The sequence below is a fragment of the Manduca sexta genome, chromosome 28, assembly GCF_014839805.1.
Source record: "Manduca sexta isolate Smith_Timp_Sample1 chromosome 28, JHU_Msex_v1.0, whole genome shotgun sequence".
In the NCBI taxonomy this organism is placed as follows: Eukaryota; Metazoa; Arthropoda; class Insecta; order Lepidoptera; family Sphingidae; genus Manduca; species Manduca sexta.
Window position 1 is genome coordinate 4,556,877 of NC_051142.1, and position 21,914 is coordinate 4,578,790.

Here is a 21,914-nt window from a genome sequence, read left to right on the forward strand (position 1 = left end):
CCATTTTATTGAGAACCAATTTCATAACTACTGACAATCTATTTCTTTTTCATAAAGAACCAAAACACCAAAAAGGTTATAACATAAAATTATATAACTTCTTATTATATAAATACCACACTCATACATGCATTACATGCGAGGTACTATAAAAATTCCTGATGTAAAAAGGCGGGATTCGCTTTACAACGACAGATACGCTGGATATTCCCTGTAAGCGTGGCGTCGTGTAAACCATAACGAGATCTATTATTGTTGTGGCGCCATCTTTTGACGCAATTAGGATTTAAAGTTGCCTTGTACGAACGGTCGCAATGTATTGTAGCTTCATGGAATGTAACACAACTATTAGTCAAAATCATAATATAAATTTAATAAACTTAAATAAATTAAAATCTTTATTAACCACATAGGCAAACATAGTCACACTTATATGAGAGATTTTTTGGCCTAATGATATATGAAAAAATAAAGATAAAACGATAAGAAAATGTAATAAATAAAAATTTACATTAGCATTAGTTCTGTGGAGAACAAAATATTAAACAACAAAAAAGAATAGATAAATTATAATAAAGAAATGGTGTAATGGGTGCCTTCGTCTACATTTACAAACATAATTTTAGATCTGTAATATACTGAGATGGTATTCCCCACCAGGTTCCGTGCCCGCGAGTACTGGCGCGCGGTTCATGACCGAGCTCCTGGTGTGGTCGCTGCTCGGCGGCGGCGGGCTGCGGGACGCACTACGTAACGCATTGCAATCGCACGCGACGGACGCTTACAATCATTTACTATTAGATGCGTGAGTCTTCTGTTTATACACACTAGTTCTTGCTCATCGCGCCGTCTGCCTACTGGTGTAACAGTTACCATGATTACAGGAAATATAGGACTCAGGGACACTCTATGTGCTATGTATCATCAAGTTAATTTCACCAAGGTTTTGGACAATACAAGTTTTATTAGTATTTTAATTATCACACAAATAGTGTACGATTCATCAAGAAACCGTAGATAGGGGCATCATAGGGTAGTAAATGATTTGTCGTCGCTAATACTTTGAAACATAATTTTCAGTGATTACGATCAAGTTGACATAATCACGGGCCAAAGGGGTCCTCCACCTATGAAATCTGGTGATGAAACTGATTTGGATGTGGTTTCAGGTAAGATAGTTATTCGTTATTATTAGTCCATGTCACATTAATATTATCGTTTCATTAATTATATTGTTATCTTGTAGCCTACACCGAAGAGTATCAGTTAAGTAACGCTACAACGACGGACAAGGGAGCTTCTGTACCTCTCATGCATCTGGTGCGTAAGAATACAAACTCTCTTGCTAATATTTTAATCTACTATCAGGATACTTATTTTCGTATTTAAATCAAAATATGATATCTATTTTTTTTATATTTGTGTATGATTTTATTATAATACTTAAAGATTTCTTGTGAAACAGGTGAAACATTTGATTCAAAACACGAGCTGTCAAACACAAATGCACATAAATGCAATAATCCACGGCGACACAAGCAAAACCGACGACCCTAAGGGACAGGACACCGTAAGCCCAAGCTGTGATCTTCTGACGCGTTTCCAAAGGTAATCTTTTTCATATGCCAATAGAGTAAATAGGAAATTTTTTGTTGATGTTCCGGGAAGAGAGTCAAGGAAATAGAGCAATTGGGAGAGAGGGACATATTTGGTATAAGTTTCTATCCCTTGATGATATCTCCAGTACATTAACCTCGTATGCAGCGCATTATAACAACAAAGCCCAATCCTTTTTGCAACATGCTTGAAGTAGTGTATTGATATCACATCGAAGTAATATGCACAGAAAAAAGTAGACATTAAAGAGCTTTTTACAATAAAATTGTAATTTTCTGAATTATACTATTATGCGAGATGGTATGTTGGTTTGCGGGTTACTATTCTGCGAGGCGATGTGGTGTCGCGGCGGGCGCAGCACGCGCACCGGCGATGCGCGCACTGCTCGCGCACTACGCGCAACTGCTCGCCGACCACGTGCACTCCACGCTCGGCGCCTTCTGCCGCGCGCTGCACCGGGCGGACGACGCGCAGCTCGTGACGCTCTGTGATCTTATAGCTACGGATATTGTTGGTATGTATCATCAATCGTACATGCACCGAATTAATAAATTCAACCTAGATTTCATTTTCTACTGCATAGTATGCTTTATGGATGCGATCTTCAGGGCATGTTTACTTTCGTAACATGATTTATCAAAATTATTCGTTATTAATAGAGAAAAGCAAAAAACAAGAGAATATGTCATGGGTGACGGATCAGTTCGGAATTTATATTATCCGAGTAACTTGCTTCAACATTTACTGACAGTTTTTCATGAAAGTAACTTCGTATAAAAGGACTATAAGTATTACTATAACACAAAGGTCGCTAAATTTAAAAAACCTTTAAGAGTTACTACAACACAAACGTCAATAATAAGATAAAATGTTAGTAACTTTGATTGTAATTGTCAACGAAAGGAACTACCCGTTAACTATTTTCTGACACACTTTTCACCCAGGTCGTGTAATAAGCGAGCTGAGCGCGTGGGTGTGCGCGTGCTCGGCGCGGTCCCCGAACGCGCTGGCGGAGTGCACGACCGCGCTGGTGCGCGTGGCGCGCGCCTGCGACGAGCAGCACGCGCGCTGCCTTCCGCCGCCCGGCTCGACGCGGACATGCTGGGCTGGCCTGGACTCGTCTCCAAACGGAACCAACTGAACAACACTGTCATACGCAAGTGAGTTATTACTATGGATAAGCAATCTTATTACTAATAACTTATCTGTGTATTTAAATCATTATTCACGTCGCCTTTTATGAATTAAGACGATGCACTAAAAATGTTCAAACAAATCGCACGAGAAATTATTTAATTTTTACCTAACTATAAGTCATAATTTGCTAGATGCGATCTTCAAAATCATACAAAAGAAGGCGGTTCCTGGATTATAATAGCTGGTTACGTTTTTGACGTCGAACATTTCGAGTGTGACGACGCGACAACCACGGAGCTGGTGCGCAAAATGCGAGGCTGTGACGCGACGGTCGCTCTGAGCGTGGCGCCGCACGCCGCGTACATGTCGCAGCTCACCGAGAAGTGCGTCGGGATGTACGCCGATCAGATATATAGCCACAAGTGTAAAGTGAGTAATTTTACTAACATTCTAAACTTGGAGAAGTACTAATTCGGGCATGTGGTATGTTAAATCTTATGCCTAAATACAATAGTAAAGCTCGTAAACAGAGGTTAAATTAGTACAACACTTGTTTTTATTATTTTCCAAACTGGATGTGTCCCGTTTCGCAGGTTTAAATCGCTATCATGGAGTTGGCAATTTTTTTTTATTTCTACTTGTGCACGGCAAAGTAACCCCACTGCACCTGATGGTATGTGGAGTGGGCCCAATAGAATGTCGACTGACAAGAGATGATTACCCTTCGGTAGTCGACACAATTATGCCGGCCTGTTTTAACCAGATATACACAGGCTGATCCCGGAACGCGACACACTTACCTGGGCCACTTTACAGCGGATTTTACAGTGGTCGCCTAAGATGTTTTTATTACATAGATACGTTGTCCGAGCTCAATACTGGCAAGACGAAAGCAAGGTAATTGCCCGACATTCACTTAGTCAAGCTCCACCCACTGTCGCGGCTAGTCGGCTTACTAACTTTTTGTATTTCTATAAATAAAATGCCTTAGTGTGTTTTTAGACGATGTACAAATTATACTCCAACCGTGAATGAAAAAAACGTTTCATTTTATACGTTAGTAATAAGTATAGACTATTTAACTTATTTTTTAACTAATAAATGCATTTTATTCGACTGTCATAGCGACGGGGAGGTCAACGCTCGGGCCCACTCGGGCAAACTCGGGCCCTCTCGGGCCGTAGCAATGCGAGCCGCTAGGGCTATGACTATAGTGAATACTGCGCTGTTTTTATGTGCAATTTTGTTAGTGTATGACGCGTCTATTTGTAAAACGTTCATTGGTGGTCACCATCTGGGCGGATATAAAATATATCTTACCACCAGCAGATTTAGTTTGTATAACGTTTTGTATTTTTTTATATATTTTTTTTGAATAACGAATACTTGCAGAAGACTTATAGAAACATTATTAATAATTCTAGGAGAGTATATCTAGTCTACGTGCGTACCACATATTGTCATCAAGCGCGTTCCAATTGGCGTTAGGGTTGTCGCAATGTGGCACCCGACTTGCGCGCTCACTCCCTGTGCAACAAGCGGAGAAAGACGCCGCGCCCTACGCAGCTGCTGTGTTCTTACGAGGGGGATTACAGGTATTGTATAGTTTGTATACAAGGATATAATCAATGTAATGCAATTTATTTAAGGCCCGCAACTACCTTTATACTTTTAATACCTACAGAATTAAATGCTTCTAGATTCCGAAACTAGGCTAGCATCTACTCGAATAGATTTGAAAAGCAAATAATTTTGGTACCTTCGTTATATAATTAGTAATAACATATTTGCACTCGCAGGAGACACAATTAACGAACCCATTCGAGGAGGAGAAGGCCGAGGCTCGCAGCGGGTCCTCGACAGGCGGTAACAGTCCTGCGAGCGAGGCTCCGCTGCAGCCGTCGCGTGCAACCCGCGCCCCTCGCGCGCCGCCCCGACACGCCACCGCGCATGCGCGTGCCGATGCGCTGCTGCACGCGCTCGCAGAGCCAAGTTGCACGTATGTAAATTAATGTTTTGCGAATGGTTTTTATTATATGAGTTTTTTGTATCCATATGTGCGATAACGCACCACGTTGGAACCTCATGAGGTTAAATGTGGTAGTCACTCTTCAATCACCCACATCATACAAGTATTGATTAACATTAAAAGGATCCATAATACAGTTCCTCATGCACGCGTGACATGCAAGGTTCAAAAACAATCCTAATGGTAAGTGATCACCTTGATAACCCATAAACACAATATTTTCATGTCTACACTTGATGTTGGTATTTTGCGGCGTCGTGTAAACCATAGTGCGGTTTACTTTCGTTGTGGCGCCATCTATTGAAAATATTTTCAATTTGAACAGGATCTTAGATCGATCATCGAATCCTGTCTTTCCGTTCATGTGGTCTATTTTAACATCGCAGAGAAACGGGACTTCCAAAATAATAATGGATGATAAAAACTGCATGATTATCTTTATTAAAACAACCATAAAATGAAATTTAAATTTCTACATTAAAATTACTTTTGTACATACTTATATTCTTATGATATCAAACTGTACTCCGAACGCATAAAATACTTAGATATAGGTCAGATCATATTATTTCCTTCGCAAAAATATCTAGCTGTTTGTTTTTAGGATCCCCTAGCGTTGCATTTGTGGTGGGCATGCGAGCGACGTGAGGGATGCGCCCCTCACTTTCCACCGGAGCATCCTCTAGAAGAACTGAGAAGGGCGTTACTAGCAGCTCTATTGTATCACGCGGGGTTGAAGGAACACGCCCTAGCCACCGCCACTGCTGGCAAGTATCGGAAAACATTACAAATGTATTTCTATAATCATTATTTCTTTACTTACCTATGAAGAGCTCACCTGATAGTAACTTGGAGTTCAAAAAAACTTTCCAAGATGTAGTCGATTCTTAATTTTATGAAACCGAATAAAGTTTTCTATTTAAAATTGTGGCATCTATTTATAATTCTAGAGATGCAAAAGGGTGAAGTGAAGTTATCTCCTGCGATGTCTGAGATCGTCAAAGCAGTTCAACAAAGCAAGTGGACATTGATGAGAACCAGGCAGCAACTCTCTCGTGGTTATAAAGAGGTGTGTACGATACTATCAACTACGGGATCAAACTTTTTCAGCGGGCTTAATCTTGATTGAACGTATATTGATTTATACTTTTTACTTAAGCCCCAACACATCCTTCAAGATAATAGCTGTACCCTATTTCCATATAAAGGTATGCGCAGCGCCGCTAGAACGTGCCAGGTTCCTTTTACACGAAGTCCGAGCGGCGATTTCTCCGGCAGTGTCTGCGTTACGGACGCGTCCACCGTCCCGCCGCCCTCCCACCGCAAAGAAGATATTCCAAAAAGTCATGCGGGTTTCCAAGACGCCTAGCTTTAATAAATGGTAATTTACTTTCCTTTTCATAATTGTAAGTGCACTAGAGGCACTTTCAGTGTTTATCTCTGATCACCGAATAAGGATACTCATATTGTGCACGATTATTTCACAGTTTCGAAACGACCAAAGACTTACGCAACAGGCAAAACAGTCTCAGCAAAAGCATGCTCAAAGCGACAGGAAGCCTTCTGCAGGGTGATGCGCTTCTTATCAAGTCATCCATCGCCAATACATCCAGCAAGACACCGGAAGACATCACGCCCAGTATTGTGATCGAACCATCTAGAGGACAGATAGATGGCTCCGGCGACCCCAGAGAGCTGCAGATTAAACTGAAACTGAAAACCAAAGATAAACCGTTAGACAAAGACTTAAAAAACGCTTCGAATTATGACGACATGCGGAACGAAGGGCGCGCAGAGAGAGTTATGGAAAGGGATGATATAGACAAGGAGAATGACGATAAAACTCCTACGAACGAGATATCGATTAGCTCGATAAACGATATGACTGACAACTCGATATTGAAAGAATCGATGGAGAGTGAGAAACAAGTGATTCTGTTAGCGGATGATTTGAAGAATGATCTCATTATGGCGGACGAGGAGAAAGACGATGACAATTCCGAAAGAAATAAGTTTGTCAACGCTTGGGTGTCGCGACTTGCGTGTGAGGAAAAAGGTAATTATTACTCATACTATTCATATTTATTTTATTATCACTAATATATTCTTTATTTTGTCAGACATAGTATAGGTTCTTGTAATAAAATTATTGTTACATTATCATATGTTCTTGCAGTATTTCAAATGAATCTAACCATTGTTCGATTTTTGGTGATTTTGCTTGTAGACTTATATTGGCTGCTTGAAGAAGTGACTCAGGAGCAGCAAGGCCTGACAATAGCTATAATTGACTTTGTCATGACTGAAGAACCCTGTGATATTGATATTTTAAGAAGAGCCTTGTATTGTCAGGTATAGTTTTTACTTAATGCTATCTATTTATTATGATTTCTTAAGTTTACGCGAATGTTAGACCTTTAAATTAAACTATTTCGATGATAGGACCACCAGCAGCTAAAAAAATTAAAAAAGTTTTATATGTAAGTAAATATACATAAAATGTAAGTAAATATTGTTACTCTGACTTTACGGATGAACAACACCTCAGTCCCCCCCGTGACCATGAAGGCTGCAAAGTCTTCGAAACTTCGGGATAAAAGTAAAATATTAAAACCGCGATAAAATTCGTAAAATAGTTTAATTTAAATATCTATTTATTAGTTTAAAATTTTAGTATAGCTAATATTTTAAACAACACTATCACATTGTAACTTTTTATTACTGGTATACATTTACGATCAATTACAACATTGAAATTTAATTTACAGGTGCAAAGAGTAGAAATAAGAAAGAACGGATACAGCATGATAAACTGTATACTACATTCATCGCAAACAATGTCAGAGAGCATAAAGTATGCTGCCCTGGTCGGTATGCTCGGAGCTTCCATGGCGGAATCCGTTCCACAAGTACCTCTTAAACCTACAATACCATTAACGTTACCTCTAAAGGGCATTGAGTCAGTGTTACCCTACTCCAAATATATGGTGCTTCTAGAAAGATCGCAGTTGATGGAATTTGTTCTAATCGAGTTGAAAGCGAGAGTCGCTGAAGGGGAGCAGCATCAACCGCTGCCATCGAAGATGAGTGCTAACTATGGTGCGCATGCGTTGCTGAATAGACCTTCTAGAGCGAGGTAAAATACTAACTTCTTTTAGCTAGTATACTTTTGTAATATCTACTTACATAATATTTTTTTTATATAGAATAAAAGAAAAGAAGGGTCTTTTTTGTGCGTGAAAAGTGCTACTGTAGTCAGAATAAACAATCATATTTGAGGGATTTATGAAAAAAAAAATACTCATCATTCTATTAGCCTGACAATGATCAACGTATTATTTTAGGTTCCTGATAACTTTGCTGTCTCTGTTAGTGGAAGGAAGTCAAGGCCCTGAGCTAGAGCAGCTAATAAATGGCGGAGCATTGAGTACTTGTTTAACACTGTTGAAGCAAATAGGTGGTGATACGTCACAGTACTCATCTTTAATCTGCAGTGGATTAAAGTCCAAACGTAAGTTAAATAACTCAATTCGATTTAAAATTTACCTTTAAATATGTATGATTGGTTTTTCATTTGCTTTGTAGCGGAGTGCCTTATCATTTATGAGGACGAGCGACTCGGAGCGCGCGCTCGAGGAGCTTCATTGTCCGGTCCTGAACTGGCTTCTTTAATGAAGATTGGAACACGTGTGGTTAGGGGAAAGGATTGGAAGTGGGGGGATCAGGTACGTTTGTTATAATTATTTGGTACAATATTTATTCCGTTGAAACAAAATAGTTTTCTTTTACTACACTATTCAAATTCGATAAGTTAGCTTAATTTTTTTATAGCAAATATTTACTTCTTTGATAGGATGGAGTACCGGGCGGAGAAGGTCGCGTGATCGGTGAACTAGGAGAAGACGGATGGGTTCGTGTAGCGTGGGACGCGGGCGGGACCAACTCATACCGCATGGGGAAGGAGGGGAAATATGACCTCAAATTGGCACGCTCTCCGTCTCCACCACCTTCTGTTGACGAAACAGTGCAGGGTCCTGGTAATGTAAACATTTATATTTTTAATGAAATTATATATTGAAGTTCATAATAACTTACAAATATATATACATATTATAAAGTGTTTGCTAAAATTGAATATAATTGTACGATATTTGATAATGTATTTCACATGGTAGCGGATATATGCATCGAGGGCTGGCCAGTGAACGAAGTGCGCGCGGCGTGCACGTGCGCTATCCGCGCGCTGTGTGCGGGCGCGGGCGGCGCGGGGGGCGCGGGTGGTGCGCTCACGTTCGCGAACGTGGCGAGTGCGACGGGCTCAGTGGCACGACGCAACGTCGCCGCGCTGCAGCGTCGCCTGCTGGCATTGGCGCATGCGCTCTCAACGCCGCCGCCTACCGCATTTTCCGCCAACTATCACACTGCTCTCGCTTTGCTTAGAGGTTAGTGTTCCATATTCTCTGACCTACATTTTTTCCCTTTATTGCGGTGATTATTATACGTACAATAGGGCATGCATTGTATAATGGAATTTACATAGAAAGCAAATAAATAAAAATGTATTCTATGAAATACAATTAAAAAGCCTTTAATTTGTACTTGTGTAAATATTTTTTTTTTTTTTGTAGCGAGCGCCCAGAGCCCTGAGATGCGAATATCGCTCTGTACAGACTCGTGGTTCGAACTTTGCTACAGTATTATATCTGCTACGGAAAAACCAGTCACTCAAGATCTCATTTATTTGCAAGTAAGTCCTAAGAGTTTAATCCTACTGATCCTTGTTTTAAATTTTAAAAATCTACAAATAGTAACGAAAATGCATGAATCGACACTTCTGTTCCACAGATTCAGTCACTATGGTTACTTCGCCGTGTTCTCGTAGAACACAGTGGCCATGTGGAGTGGCGAAGGACGGTGGGTGCGCAACTCCTAGCGTTGATCGGACGTTTGTGGCTCGAGACGCATCCGTGGGACCCGGCGCTGCGGCCGCATCACAATGTGCTCACACCCGGTACTGACGAAGAGGAAATCGGTAAGTGAGAAGTTACTCAATATTTTTAGTATGACTATTTTCTAGATTTTAGAAGAAAAATTTATATCAAAATTACTAGTCACTGTTTGAGTGGTTGGTATAGTTGATCTGAAATGTTTGCAACGTCCGTAGACAACAGGTGGCGCGCGCCGGCGACGGCGAGCTACACGGGCGCGACGTGCGGCGCGCTGGTGCAGCTGGTGCGGCAGCTGCACGCCGCGCCGCAGTGGCACGCGCCCATCACCGCGCTGCTGCTCGACAAGCTGCAGCTGGCGGCGCAGCTGGTAACCTTGCTTTTTGCACTCTATAAACTCTACATGGGACTGACATGTGCAAATGTGGGTGTGTTACCCTTCCTTTGTCTTAGTATTGTAAGCCTAGAATTGAAAATGGTAAAACGTTTTATCTGTGTTTAAAGTCTTTGCTTCATGTTTCTTATTAGAACCTGTTATTTCACGCCAGTTATGATTTTCGTAGTTACATCATGTTTGGTACCACTCTCGCAGTACAGAATTAGTCGAGTAATGTCCATATTATATGATAAATATAATTTATGATTGTTATCCACTAGGTTACGAGCGACTGGCACTGGTGGCCGCACACAAGTCAGGATATAACACAGACGATAAAACCATCTCCACCCTCGTTGGAGACTTGTCTTATAGGTAAATATTTATAGGTATTATAGGAGATCTAGCTGTTTGCACTTATAAATAATTTCAGAATTTTTCGATTGTAAATAAGCTACCCACTTTTAAGTATCTGTAAATTGCATTTACTTTCGTTGACTGTTAACGTAAGTATTATAAGAAATTGGGTTACCTTTTATCTATATTTTTTCTTGCGCTCGCTATCAGTATTTATCATATACCCACATTAGACCATTAAATATTGTTTTATCTTCAGCTGGTGCTTTGGGAGTGGTGGGTGGTGTAGAGTGGCGCATAAGAATTGGTCAGAAAGTAACCGCCGGCTCACCGCCGCGGAACGCGATCGTCACTCAGTTGTCACCGAGAGCTAAAATAACGCTAGTACACGAAGACGGCACAACTACAAAGGTAGTATAACATCATTTTATTAAGAACTATCTTAAATATATTTAGTTATACAAATATGTGCTGTATTTTAATCTATACAAATTAGCGTTCTTTTTTTAAGTTTTCTAAAATCTTTTAATTTTATGGCAATGTTTTAAAACAACTAAATGAAATGTCCTTTACATAGTAAATTTATTTGGTAAGTAAAGCATTGTATATAGATGGTAGTATAAAGTATACGTCGTGTCCGCAGACTGAGCTAAGCGGCATACAAAGCGCGGAATGCGAGCGTCTCGCGCAGCCGCTGGGCGGCGGCGAGAGCGCGCTGCGAGTGTGCGCCGCGCTGCTCGGCGCCGGCCCGCACGCCTCGCCCATGCACCCGCACCACTTACCCGGTAACATGTTACACACTCGGTACTGTATTAGAATATGATGTCCTCCGATCCTCCCGTGAATTACAATCCGCAAAAACACCATTATAATATTTGTGTGAATTCATAACTTTAAAATGCCTATTGCTCGGGTGGTGGGTTTGTATCCAAAGTGGTAAAGGGTTTGAGGTGAAAATTAACACAGTCACACACGCCTTTTATCCCCAAAACGGTAGGGAGAGGTGCAACTGGTGCATACAATTTCCGCCGTTTGTTATCGTCCCATGTTGGGATAGGCAGCGAGCCTATCGTCTCAATCGCCATATTGGGCACAAATTCCAGTTTCCGAGTTGATACAGAATAGAAAAAACTAATATCCCTTTAGGGCTAACTTTAATTTATAATTTTGTTTTTGCAGCTGAAATCGATGTGTATGGACTTAGGAAACAACAGATGGAATTGTTAACCCTGTGCGCTGTGCGTGGACTGCTGACAACTAGAACACGATTGAGAAAAGTGCTGTTGCAACCTCCGGATGGTACAGGTTTGTGTGTCAATTTTAAATAACTGTTATTTAAAAATAAGTTATATCGATGTTTATACCCTCCCTAAAAACGATTTTGTGAACTGAATGATTTAAATATGACTGCATTCATTGAAAAATTAACAAATCTCTGGCTCATTATGACAAGATCCTATATTAATTTTTACTTATATGCTAAAAATAAGATTTAAAATTTTCATGTTAGTAAAAATTTTAAAAGACAATAAATTATGGATTCGCCTTTTATTTATCTTCCTGTATTGTTGTTGTTTATTAAAAAAAATATGTGATAAATATAATTTAATTAGTGCAAAAAATATAACAAAGAACATTGGTAATAGCGAGTTAGCAAAATATCTAACTTAAGTAATCATTCACACACTAACTCTTACCGCTCAGTAATATTTCATATCAAGAGAAACATCTGTGTTATTGTGCAATAAATATGTAATTATTTTAAGATAATTTAGATTTACTTATTATATATTTTTGACAGCCACTACCGACAGGGCAGCGACGTGTTTAGGCACAGAAGGGACGTTGTTCCGTCGGTTATTAGCTCTAGCCACGCGACCAAGCCCGCTCTCCGCTTCACACAGTCCTAAAGAACTCGCCGCAGCGGCCCTCACTATTGTACAGCAATTGGCCGGACATGTTAATGGTAACGTATTTTTTTTTTAATATATTTAGAATAATTCTAAGATGTAATATCGACGGTGTACTGCCAGTATCTTGTAACTACCGAAACTACAGGTTTTAAGTTCAAAATCGTAACAATGTGACATTTCAGACACATTACGTTTAGGTCGTTTGAATTATAGTTATCGCCAGAATTACAATTGAACAGAATAATATACTCCGTCTCCTTGAAATTATAAGATATTGTACACGTCATAGTTTGTGTATATTCTATTAAGATACAAGTTTACTTATATCGTATCGTACAACTTTTTTTTAGATTACCAATGGTAGCATCGAATAGAAAATTTAAGGTATTAAGAAGGTGTTTGAATATACAAATATAAATTAGTTGTACAATTTTCAGGCGATGAAAAAGAACATGAGTCTCCACCCGACATACCAATATGCATAGACAAAAGCAATGTCATGCAGATGTCTATGGGACCATCGACAAGCACAGCTTCTTTGTGTAAGTAAAAAAATCGATATTCAATAAAAATAATTCTTTCTATATAATTAATATTGCATTTAGAAGTTTCTATAGAGTACTACAATTGTTTTCTGTTTTTTTTAGCTCGAAAAGACCTCAATACGTGGGCGAATTCTTCACAAGTACAACAGGTTATTGAGATGGGTTTTTCCAGGCACGCTGTGTATGGAGCTATACAAGCGTTGGGTACGCTAATGGTATTTTAATTATAATAAACATTGAAATCACGGGAGTTTTTTTTTAATGCGATTATTACCTCACGATTTTATTTTGGATCTACGGTTGACGAATATGTATACTAATTGCCTGATCTAAATATGTATGACTTTAGAGGAGTTATTGTTGGACAACACAATATTTTGGCTGCATGATTTTACTTTCAAATAATAAAACATAATCTTTATTCCACCAGGTGGTACCAGTCTGCCGTCCGTGGAATCTCTAGTCGCATATTTATTAGAACTACCTCAGCAAGGCATGGACGACACCGTGTACGAGATAAAACCTCACTCTTCTAAGCAAGAGAAGAAGCAGACTCCGTACCGTTGGCGCAGCTGTTTCGCGTCCGAAGACGAATACGCGCAGTATTTATCAGAGGTCATCAGCCCCGGGATGACTGTACGGTGTTGCAAGGCTTATGAGGGCGTAAGTCTATGATTTTCGTGTAATAATAGATATAGGGTTTTCTTTTTATAGCGTATTGAATATATTTTGATTCCGATGGCAATTAACCACTTATGTTTAACAGGTAGATAATAGAAAAAGTGGGTGATTTTACTAGTGTGTATAATTTCAGGTGGCGCTAGGCGATGTTGGTCAAGTGCAAAAGATAGAACGAGATATCAAACAGAATGTATTTTTACACGTAAGTAGTATTGTTTTACGATGATTAGATTTTAGCTGCATGGATTGCATATTCTGTTTCTGAAATATGTTTCATGAACATTATTTTTATATATTTGAAAATCGAGGCTAGAATTTTATATCCATCTCGCAGGTGGAGTGGCGCGGGCTGGGTCGCGTGGCGGGCGTGCGCGCCGTGCACGCGGAGGTGGTGTCGGGCGCGCCGCCCTTCGCGCCCGGAGACCGCGTGCGCGTGCGCGCCGCAGTCACACAGCCGCGATACAAGTGGGGCTGCATCGACCATACCAGCGTCGGCACCGTCACTGGTACACGTATATGTTAAAGAATATTATTTCGAAGCGACAACACTAAAACTTTATATATAATTGGGTTCTTTCTAATATTTACAGCGATTTCAAGCAATGGACGCGACTTGACAGTAGATTTCCCACAACAACCTGGTTGGACTGGGCAAGTTAGCGAAATGGAACTAGTCACTGATCAATGTAAGTAGTTTGAGTGATCTATATAAAATTATTTTTACAATCAGTAATAATATTTATACTTACTCGAGTACTGTTATACAGCCGAATGGGGAGAGAGTGCCGGTGGGACAGTGGTAGGATGGCGAGGTGCGGTGCGCGCTGTTCGTGTGTCCTCATGTCGACCTGGTGCTGGCGCCAGGCGCTTGTTGGACTCGCAGCCGCATACTTATTGGCAAAGTGCTAGTGGCTCTGGACAGGTAACTTGTGGAAACTAACTAACATCTCAACTAAATAAATTATGTATTAATAGCGAGTTTCCTAAAAATAGGTTTAAATGAAACGTCAATTGTGACAAAATGTAAGTCGGTATTATTTGTGGCAGCATTGGATTCGGCTGGAGATGCGCAGCGGCGTGCGCGTGCGGCGGCTCGGACTAGGCGTGGCGGGCGGCGCGCACGCGGCGGGCACGCTGTCGGTGCGCGCGGGCGCCGGCTTCGATGACGCCGCACTGGCGCCGCTCGCCGCCGCGCCCGCCGCTCCCGCTGCGCCGCACGCCCGAGACCGCCCGCCAGCGCATCTCGCGCAGATACATTTGCTCGCTGATTGCAAACAGGTATGTTAACAATCCATTATGTGCTATGATAAAGACGTAAAATGAAATTTTCCTTTTGTATGTCTCTGTGATATCACTTTATGACTTAAGGAAATCTTGGCTTTACAAAGCCTGTAGTTCTACCGATTAACATTTTATTTAAACAAGTCCTTAAAAGTATTGTTTTATTTTACAGTACTATCCATGCATAGAGATCAGCATAAAACAAAACCGTAACGTGAACGCGGACTGCCGTGTCCACGGTTTATACATAACTGGTTTTAGACCAAACCCGCTATACACAGAAGTTTTACAGGTAAGTGATACACCAGTTTTTTCTCACTGTTCTGTTTCCGTAATAGAATTCGGTAAAATCATATTATTTCAATTATCAATAAATTCATTGCACAGTTTATGATACAGAAATGTATAAAAAAAATCATCAACTTTGACATATTTTCTATCATTATAGTGATTGTGGGTTCTTAAATTTAGTAGCATTGTTGGAATAAATTATGAAATTAACGAATTATAATGTTACAGAGTATGAACTTTGTCGCCGAAGATTGGATGGAGAAAGATAATGCAACGGGTTCAGTAGCCACTGAAAATAATCCTCCGACGTTACCTACTGATTGCCCCAAAGTAAGCCACTTAAAAGTAACTGGCATAGACATCGACTTAAGAAATTTACCATGAATTCACATATTGTTACTGAAATTCTAGGTGTATGTATGGGGTTTGAACGACAAGGATCAACTAGGCGGTGTGAAAGGCTCTAAAGTTAAGGTGCCGGTATTCTCTCCCGGTCTCAGCTCACTACGACCTGTACACATAGCCGGTGGCTCCAAAACATTATTCATAGTCTCCCATGACGGAAAAGTAAGAATCAACATTTTTTTTTTAAATTACAATTGTGTTTTTTAATCTAATATAAATAATTTAATTTTACTAGTACACCAAACTTTGAATTGTTGTAATAATGAAATATATTTTTATTAAAACTTTGAAATTCCTAAGCTTTATGCCTGCGGTGAGGGCACCAACGGTCGGCTAGGCCTCGGTCACAGCAACAACGTGTCGACGCCGCGTGCCAACCCATACCTCTCGCATGTGCTCGTGCGCCGCGTCGCCGTGCACTCTGGCGGGAAGCATGCGCTTGCGCTCACCGCTGATGGGAAGGTAAGTATTACATAGCGCGTGTATACCTATGCTGTGAAAGTAAATCTTTGAATATATTCATATTATAAATTGGTGCAAATAAGCTGATACATGGAAACACATTGTTAAGAATTCATATTATATACATATTTATAGGTTTACTCATGGGGTGAAGGTGAAGATGGTAAACTGGGCCACGGTAATCGAATAACGCTAGAAATGCCGCGGCTCATAGAGGCTTTGTCTGGCGAGCGCGTCGTGGGCATAGCGTGCGGGTCTGCGCACAGCGCGTGCGTCACTGCGCGCGGACACCTCTACACCTGGGGGCTCGGCGAGTACGGCAGGCTCGGACACGGAGATGATACCACGCAGCTGGCTCCGAAAATGGTTAGTAAATGTTAGTGCTAAGTTTCTCACAACAAATAGTATTGGATAATGTAATCTAGCTGTGCGGTTCAGGTCACGACTTATCCATAGAATCTGGAATATAAATAAGAAAGTATTTTTTTCTTTAGGTAGAAGCGTTGAGCAGTTTTCGAGTTATACAAGTTGCGTGCGGATCCCGAGACGCACAGACGTTGGCTTTAACAGCATGTGGGAAGGTGTTTTCTTGGGGCGACGGGGATTTCGGAAAATTAGGTAGTTGCTATTCCATTTATTTTATTTTTTATATAAATATTGATGTGATAAGTTATAATTTGTATTTCATACCAGGTCGCGGTGGATCCGACGGGTGTGCGGTGCCGATGAATATAGAGAGATTGAATACTCTTGGAGTTATCCAAGTAGAATGTGGTGCCCAATTTAGTCTAGCTTTGACGAGAGATGGAGAGGTAATATTCATCATCAAACAAAGAGTGTAAAAACTTGTGTCTTCATTATTTCACCATCACGCAATTAAAATTATATAAAAAATAATTGACACAATACTTACAATTGTATTTATAGTTAACACTATTTTTTTTATTATAGAATGATTTAATATTGTAGGTTTGGACATGGGGCAAAGGTGACTATTTCCGTCTAGGCCATGGTTGTGACGCCCACGTCCGACGCCCGACTATTGTGGAAGCGTTGCGGGGACGTCGCGTCATACATGTTGCTGTGGGCGCGTTACACTGCCTTGCTGTCACGAGTGAAAACCAGGCTAGTGTACTATGTTTACTGTTATAGTTTAAATAACTGTGATGTAAATAAAGTATTTTGATGCAAAATTTCTTTGGCACTCATTAGATACTTTGGGAATTATTTTGATGGAACATCATACTTTAGCAATACATTTATAAACCTTATCATTATTATTATTATATTTCTATAGCAGAGGCGGCTCGTGAAATTTTTTGATGGGGGTTCACAAAAAAATAATTGAAAAACTAGAGCTTACTATTTATTTTATTTGTATTTAGACGCATTTCTTTTCAGACTGTTTTATAAAAGATATACTTTATTGTTCCATTTTAACACAAAATATCGCACACAAACTATTTTTTAATACTTATTTTAAAAAAAACTGCGAATTAACTGACGAAGTCGACGAGCTTGCTTGAGGTTGTTTGTATACATAAGAACGACAACTGCGCATAAGTAGCATATCCACTCGGCGCGCGGCGCGGCTGACCGACAACTGAGTGACGCGTGAGCGGCGCTCCAGATTACGCTAATTTCTCATACGATATTTTTTGTTTCATGCGTCAGCCCGAGTCGATTTCTCTCTTTCGCACTCATTGAATACAGTACTAAGAGTCGTACTAAACTTCGTTTCATACGAGCACAATCGCTGGCGCTCCACTCGTTACAAATTGACGCTACATGTACCTATATAGGTAATATAATAAACTTTTTATAGGCATAGTAAAATATAAAGAATGTAATGTAAGGATCTTATGTATTTTAAATATATATAAATTATTAAATTATATAAGTACGTAATTTTCGTGGGAGTGCACTGCACCAGCGCTCTTTCGGATGAGCCGCCACTGTTCTATAGTAAGACCAAAGCAGAGATTTCATATTAAACCTATAAAACCTTGTTAGTAGTATGATTATATTACTAGCTTCCAACATTATCAGATCAACCATTTTGTAAGGTATGGGCGTGGGGCGACAACGACCACGGCCAGCAAGGAAACGGCACGACGTGCGTGAACCGGCGGCCGGCGCTGGTGGCCGGCGTGGAGGGCGTGCAGCGCGCCGCGGCCGGCTCCTCGCACTCCGCCGCCTGGGCGCTGCGCCCGCCCGCGCTGCCGCCCGGCGCCGCCGCGCCCGCCGCCTCGCCGCTGCCCTTCCCCACGCTCAAGGACCCGCTGGGAGCGCAGAGCTTGGGTAAGATAATGGCCTCATTATAATTTGAAGCTCATTAAATTTAGCATGAAGTAGAATGAGTGAAATATAAGTTAATGTTATCTGTGATTTAATTTATGTCATTGTCACATATTATTCGAAATAAATACGACTATTTACCTTTAATATTGTGGCACTGCGCCGGTGGGCAAAAACATAACTGGTAGTGCAAAACTCCGCAAAGTGTCAAGTCGAGGTAATATTTTATCGATACACCAGATACATTTATCGCCCATAAAAATATTACTTTTTAATAGGTTTATATTCAGAAGAGACTACAGTAGAAGAACCTCAAAGTCCCAGGCCATCGTTAGCCGCTGCGACTCTGTCTCTAGAGCCACCTGTAGCGGTCCAACATGCGCTGTCATTGATTCTGCTGGCGCTACACATTTCGCAAGTAAGCTATTATCATATACGTACCGTACTATAGTCGTATATAGTATTAATGTTGAAGCGTTAACCGCATGTTTAAATTTGTAACACAAATACGTTGTAATATTAATTTAAGCTGTATGAATGATAAAGCTGATGATCATCGATATCACAGTTCTCAAAGCACATGAAAATATGTTTATTTGCATAATATTGTCAGTATAGTATTTAAAAGCATACAAAAAATATGTATCAGGCCCGCAGCTTATTAGTGGAGGCTCTTCGTGCTCACGAAGTGTGTTCTGCTGCTGCGCCCGTGTCTGCCGGTATCGACACTGAGGACGAAGATGGCGAAGGCGACGCCCGTACTGGAGGAGGAGAAGCACCGGCAGATAGAGCTACTTTACCTGTAAGGAAATAAGATATATTTTTGTTTGAGTGCTGAATGGATAACTTAAAGATTGATAGTAATTTTTGAGGTACTACTTTTGTTGCTTAGGTAAAATTGGTCTGATGGTTTTGGGTACTTCTTGAAACGAACAGTTACTAGTCCTAGTGACATAAAATATTCAGGCTTTCTGTCCTACACTTGCAGGTGCAAATGAATGCGCTGTGTTATATTGACCAATTTCAATTTGTTTATAGAGTGGAGCGAGTAGTCCGCTCAGTGGTTCGATATCGTCCCGACACTCTGCGGTCATGTCGTCGAGTGCAGTGTCCGTGGCGGCCGCTACTATGACCGTACAACAAGCGGAAGCTCCCAAGGTAATAAAAAGTATCACTTTATTGCATTAATTTATTATTTTAAAATCGATATGCAGGGTCATTTTGACATTGCGTTACTAAATTTAAAGTCCATACAATGTAAAATTTGTAGAATTTATTAACGAATGTGATTACGTATTTACTTTTTTTTGCAGTTGGTTTTAGATGACTTCACGTCGCAACTCGGCGAGTCGGATGCCAGAGCATTGGTAGATCTGCTTAAATTAGCTGCTGCGGGAAGAATTCCAGATGCAAACAATGCTGTCAAAATTATCACTGATGTTTTAATGGGTAAGCAGCTACGTCCGACATACTATAATTGTCTTTATAGAAATTTTCAAAAACAAATGACACAACACTGCCTTTACAGTAGCGTTATCAATAAAACACCCAATAATCTATAAGGTTACTGGTACGTTTAAAATTAATTTCAAACTCTGATAACATGAATCTGTTGTGACCAGCTCTCTGCGCGAGTAAGCCTGCTGTGGCGGACATGGTGGTGGAGGTGTGCGTGTGTGAGCTCGAGGAGGCGGCGGCGGGCGGGGGGCGCGCGCCGCCGCAGCCCGTCACCGTCGACAGCCCACATCCTTATGCCGATGATACCGACATCTCGGGTATGAACGAACTATCGAATATGGCATTGTAGCGTGCAATATCAATTTGGTACTAAATGTGTGTCTAATTCATGTTGTTCAAGTTTTTAATTTGTAAATACTCCTTATTACTTGTCAAACTCTTGATTTTAACCTTTTTATATGTTATGTAACTCACCTGAATAGATAAAATAACCGACCTACAGCAGTCGACCACATTATTATTTCAACACCCTAATGATTAACAAGTTAAAAATTCAGATTTCAATGTCAGGATATGCCTCGTGTATACTCAAAAGATACGAATAAAATTACGAATTAATAGTAAATTTAATCATTTTTGCCACAAGATGATCTAAAAGCAACAGGCATATCAAAACATGTAAATCGAATGTAAACTAGGTGTGGTAAAGATCCCCGGTGCTTCGTCCCTGCGCGTGGTGTTCGAACAAGGCTGCTCGACGGAGCGGCGCAACGACCCGCTGACGATATCGGACAGCACGGGCCGCGTGCTCGCCACGCGCTCGGGACGCGAGCCCTCTGATTGGGCACAGGAGATCATTGTCAATGGTACTGTATTGTGACGTCACTATACAGTCAAATATTTTTTTTGTTTATCTGTTGTGTATATTACTCCTATCTACCTATGCAATAGCTGACATGTTTTAAGAGGTTATATCTAACTACATTACATAGTCCTAAATAATGATTGTGTCAACGTTTTAGCTTTGTATTTGTAATGTTGTTTTAAAATGTGTAAAGTGAATAAAAGTCTATGTTTTATATAAGAACTTGAATTTCATAAAAAAGTGTTTTACTTTACTTTTTTATTTCATGACAGTTTTGTGCGTTTAGGTGACGAATTGCGTTGGCGGTTTACGAGCGATGGTTCAGTTAATGGTTGGGGTTGGAGGTTCACTGCTCACCCCGTAATGCAATCACACGCTGTTTCTGTAAGTGTCTGATCTTTTGCCATTCTTCAATATAATAAAACCTTACTAAGTATTTTTAAATGTGTTTTAATGCTTATTGTGTTTATGTGCCACCACACACTTCTATATGCAAATTTGAATTCATTCAGATTAAGGTTTTCTAGTTATGTCGCATATCACCATGGTGGTTGCATTTTTCGCAGGATAATGGCTCCGACCGCTACGTCTTATCGTGTCCCTCGGTAGAACTCGCGTGGCGTCTACTAGACGGGCCGCTGCTGACAGCTATATCGAACGATCACCAACTGGCGCCGCGGTTGGCTCAAGCATTGGCCATATGCGCACAGATGCCCACTTTGTGTAAGTAATATAAATAGGAAACAATAATTTTTTGACTATATGGAGATGTATTTATCTCTTGCCGGTCGACATTTTCTTTAGGCTTCACTTTACTTAACATCAGATGCGGTGCCTTCAATAAATAAAAAAGTGAGGCTTGTATGATTTGATTCCGCTAAGCTGCATGAATAATTATGTTATGTTTAGCGTGGCGCGCTCGCGTGTGGTGCGTGCGGCGCCTGCGCGGCGTGGTGGTGGGGGCGGCGGGCGCGGCGGGCACGGGCACGCCGCCTGCGCTTGCGCATCTGCCGCAGCTGCTGCACGCGCAGTATGACCACGAGGAACCCGCGCTGCGCACCGGAACGCATCTACTGCATACACACTACCTGAAGGTTATACACTAATTGCCTATGAAATTAACACACAATTGCCGTTCGCTTTCTTCAAATCGATCTTAAAAATAACTTTATCCTTATTTGTCCAATTCCAGGACCCCTCTGAAGATATCTATCCAAAATTATTTATTAATTTGACTTATTAATAGCTACATG

The 21,914-nt window shown here is 40.6% G+C and overlaps 1 protein-coding gene across 1 annotated transcript in view; it reads left to right on the plus strand.

Moving 5' to 3' along the window:
* The window catches only part of LOC115453099 (probable E3 ubiquitin-protein ligase HERC2), a 51,039-nt gene that overhangs the window by 18,548 nt on the left and 10,577 nt on the right, over positions 1-21,914 (plus strand). Inside the window, 55 exon segments of the mRNA XM_037444225.1 lie at positions 661-805; positions 1,081-1,169; positions 1,247-1,320; positions 1,466-1,607; positions 1,933-1,988; positions 1,990-2,131; positions 2,562-2,672; positions 2,675-2,777; positions 2,946-3,183; positions 4,179-4,349; positions 4,554-4,746; positions 5,374-5,550; positions 5,734-5,852; positions 5,992-6,164; positions 6,271-6,839; positions 7,011-7,135; positions 7,552-7,919; positions 8,128-8,294; positions 8,369-8,508; positions 8,637-8,820; positions 8,959-9,225; positions 9,412-9,530; positions 9,629-9,815; positions 9,948-10,099; positions 10,387-10,480; positions 10,722-10,873; positions 11,106-11,247; positions 11,642-11,767; positions 12,264-12,428; positions 12,813-12,917; positions 13,023-13,124; positions 13,351-13,583; positions 13,735-13,803; positions 13,936-14,107; positions 14,192-14,287; positions 14,369-14,523; positions 14,649-14,879; positions 15,055-15,174; positions 15,402-15,503; positions 15,585-15,740; positions 15,879-16,040; positions 16,176-16,406; positions 16,535-16,658; positions 16,734-16,852; positions 17,010-17,165; positions 18,107-18,341; positions 18,617-18,756; positions 18,988-19,140; positions 19,377-19,496; positions 19,652-19,787; positions 19,961-20,113; positions 20,495-20,662; positions 20,948-21,045; positions 21,228-21,384; positions 21,571-21,755. Of these exon segments, the coding sequence (XP_037300122.1) occupies positions 661-805; positions 1,081-1,169; positions 1,247-1,320; positions 1,466-1,607; positions 1,933-1,988; positions 1,990-2,131; positions 2,562-2,672; positions 2,675-2,777; positions 2,946-3,183; positions 4,179-4,349; positions 4,554-4,746; positions 5,374-5,550; positions 5,734-5,852; positions 5,992-6,164; positions 6,271-6,839; positions 7,011-7,135; positions 7,552-7,919; positions 8,128-8,294; positions 8,369-8,508; positions 8,637-8,820; positions 8,959-9,225; positions 9,412-9,530; positions 9,629-9,815; positions 9,948-10,099; positions 10,387-10,480; positions 10,722-10,873; positions 11,106-11,247; positions 11,642-11,767; positions 12,264-12,428; positions 12,813-12,917; positions 13,023-13,124; positions 13,351-13,583; positions 13,735-13,803; positions 13,936-14,107; positions 14,192-14,287; positions 14,369-14,523; positions 14,649-14,879; positions 15,055-15,174; positions 15,402-15,503; positions 15,585-15,740; positions 15,879-16,040; positions 16,176-16,406; positions 16,535-16,658; positions 16,734-16,852; positions 17,010-17,165; positions 18,107-18,341; positions 18,617-18,756; positions 18,988-19,140; positions 19,377-19,496; positions 19,652-19,787; positions 19,961-20,113; positions 20,495-20,662; positions 20,948-21,045; positions 21,228-21,384; positions 21,571-21,755 (8,768 nt within the window).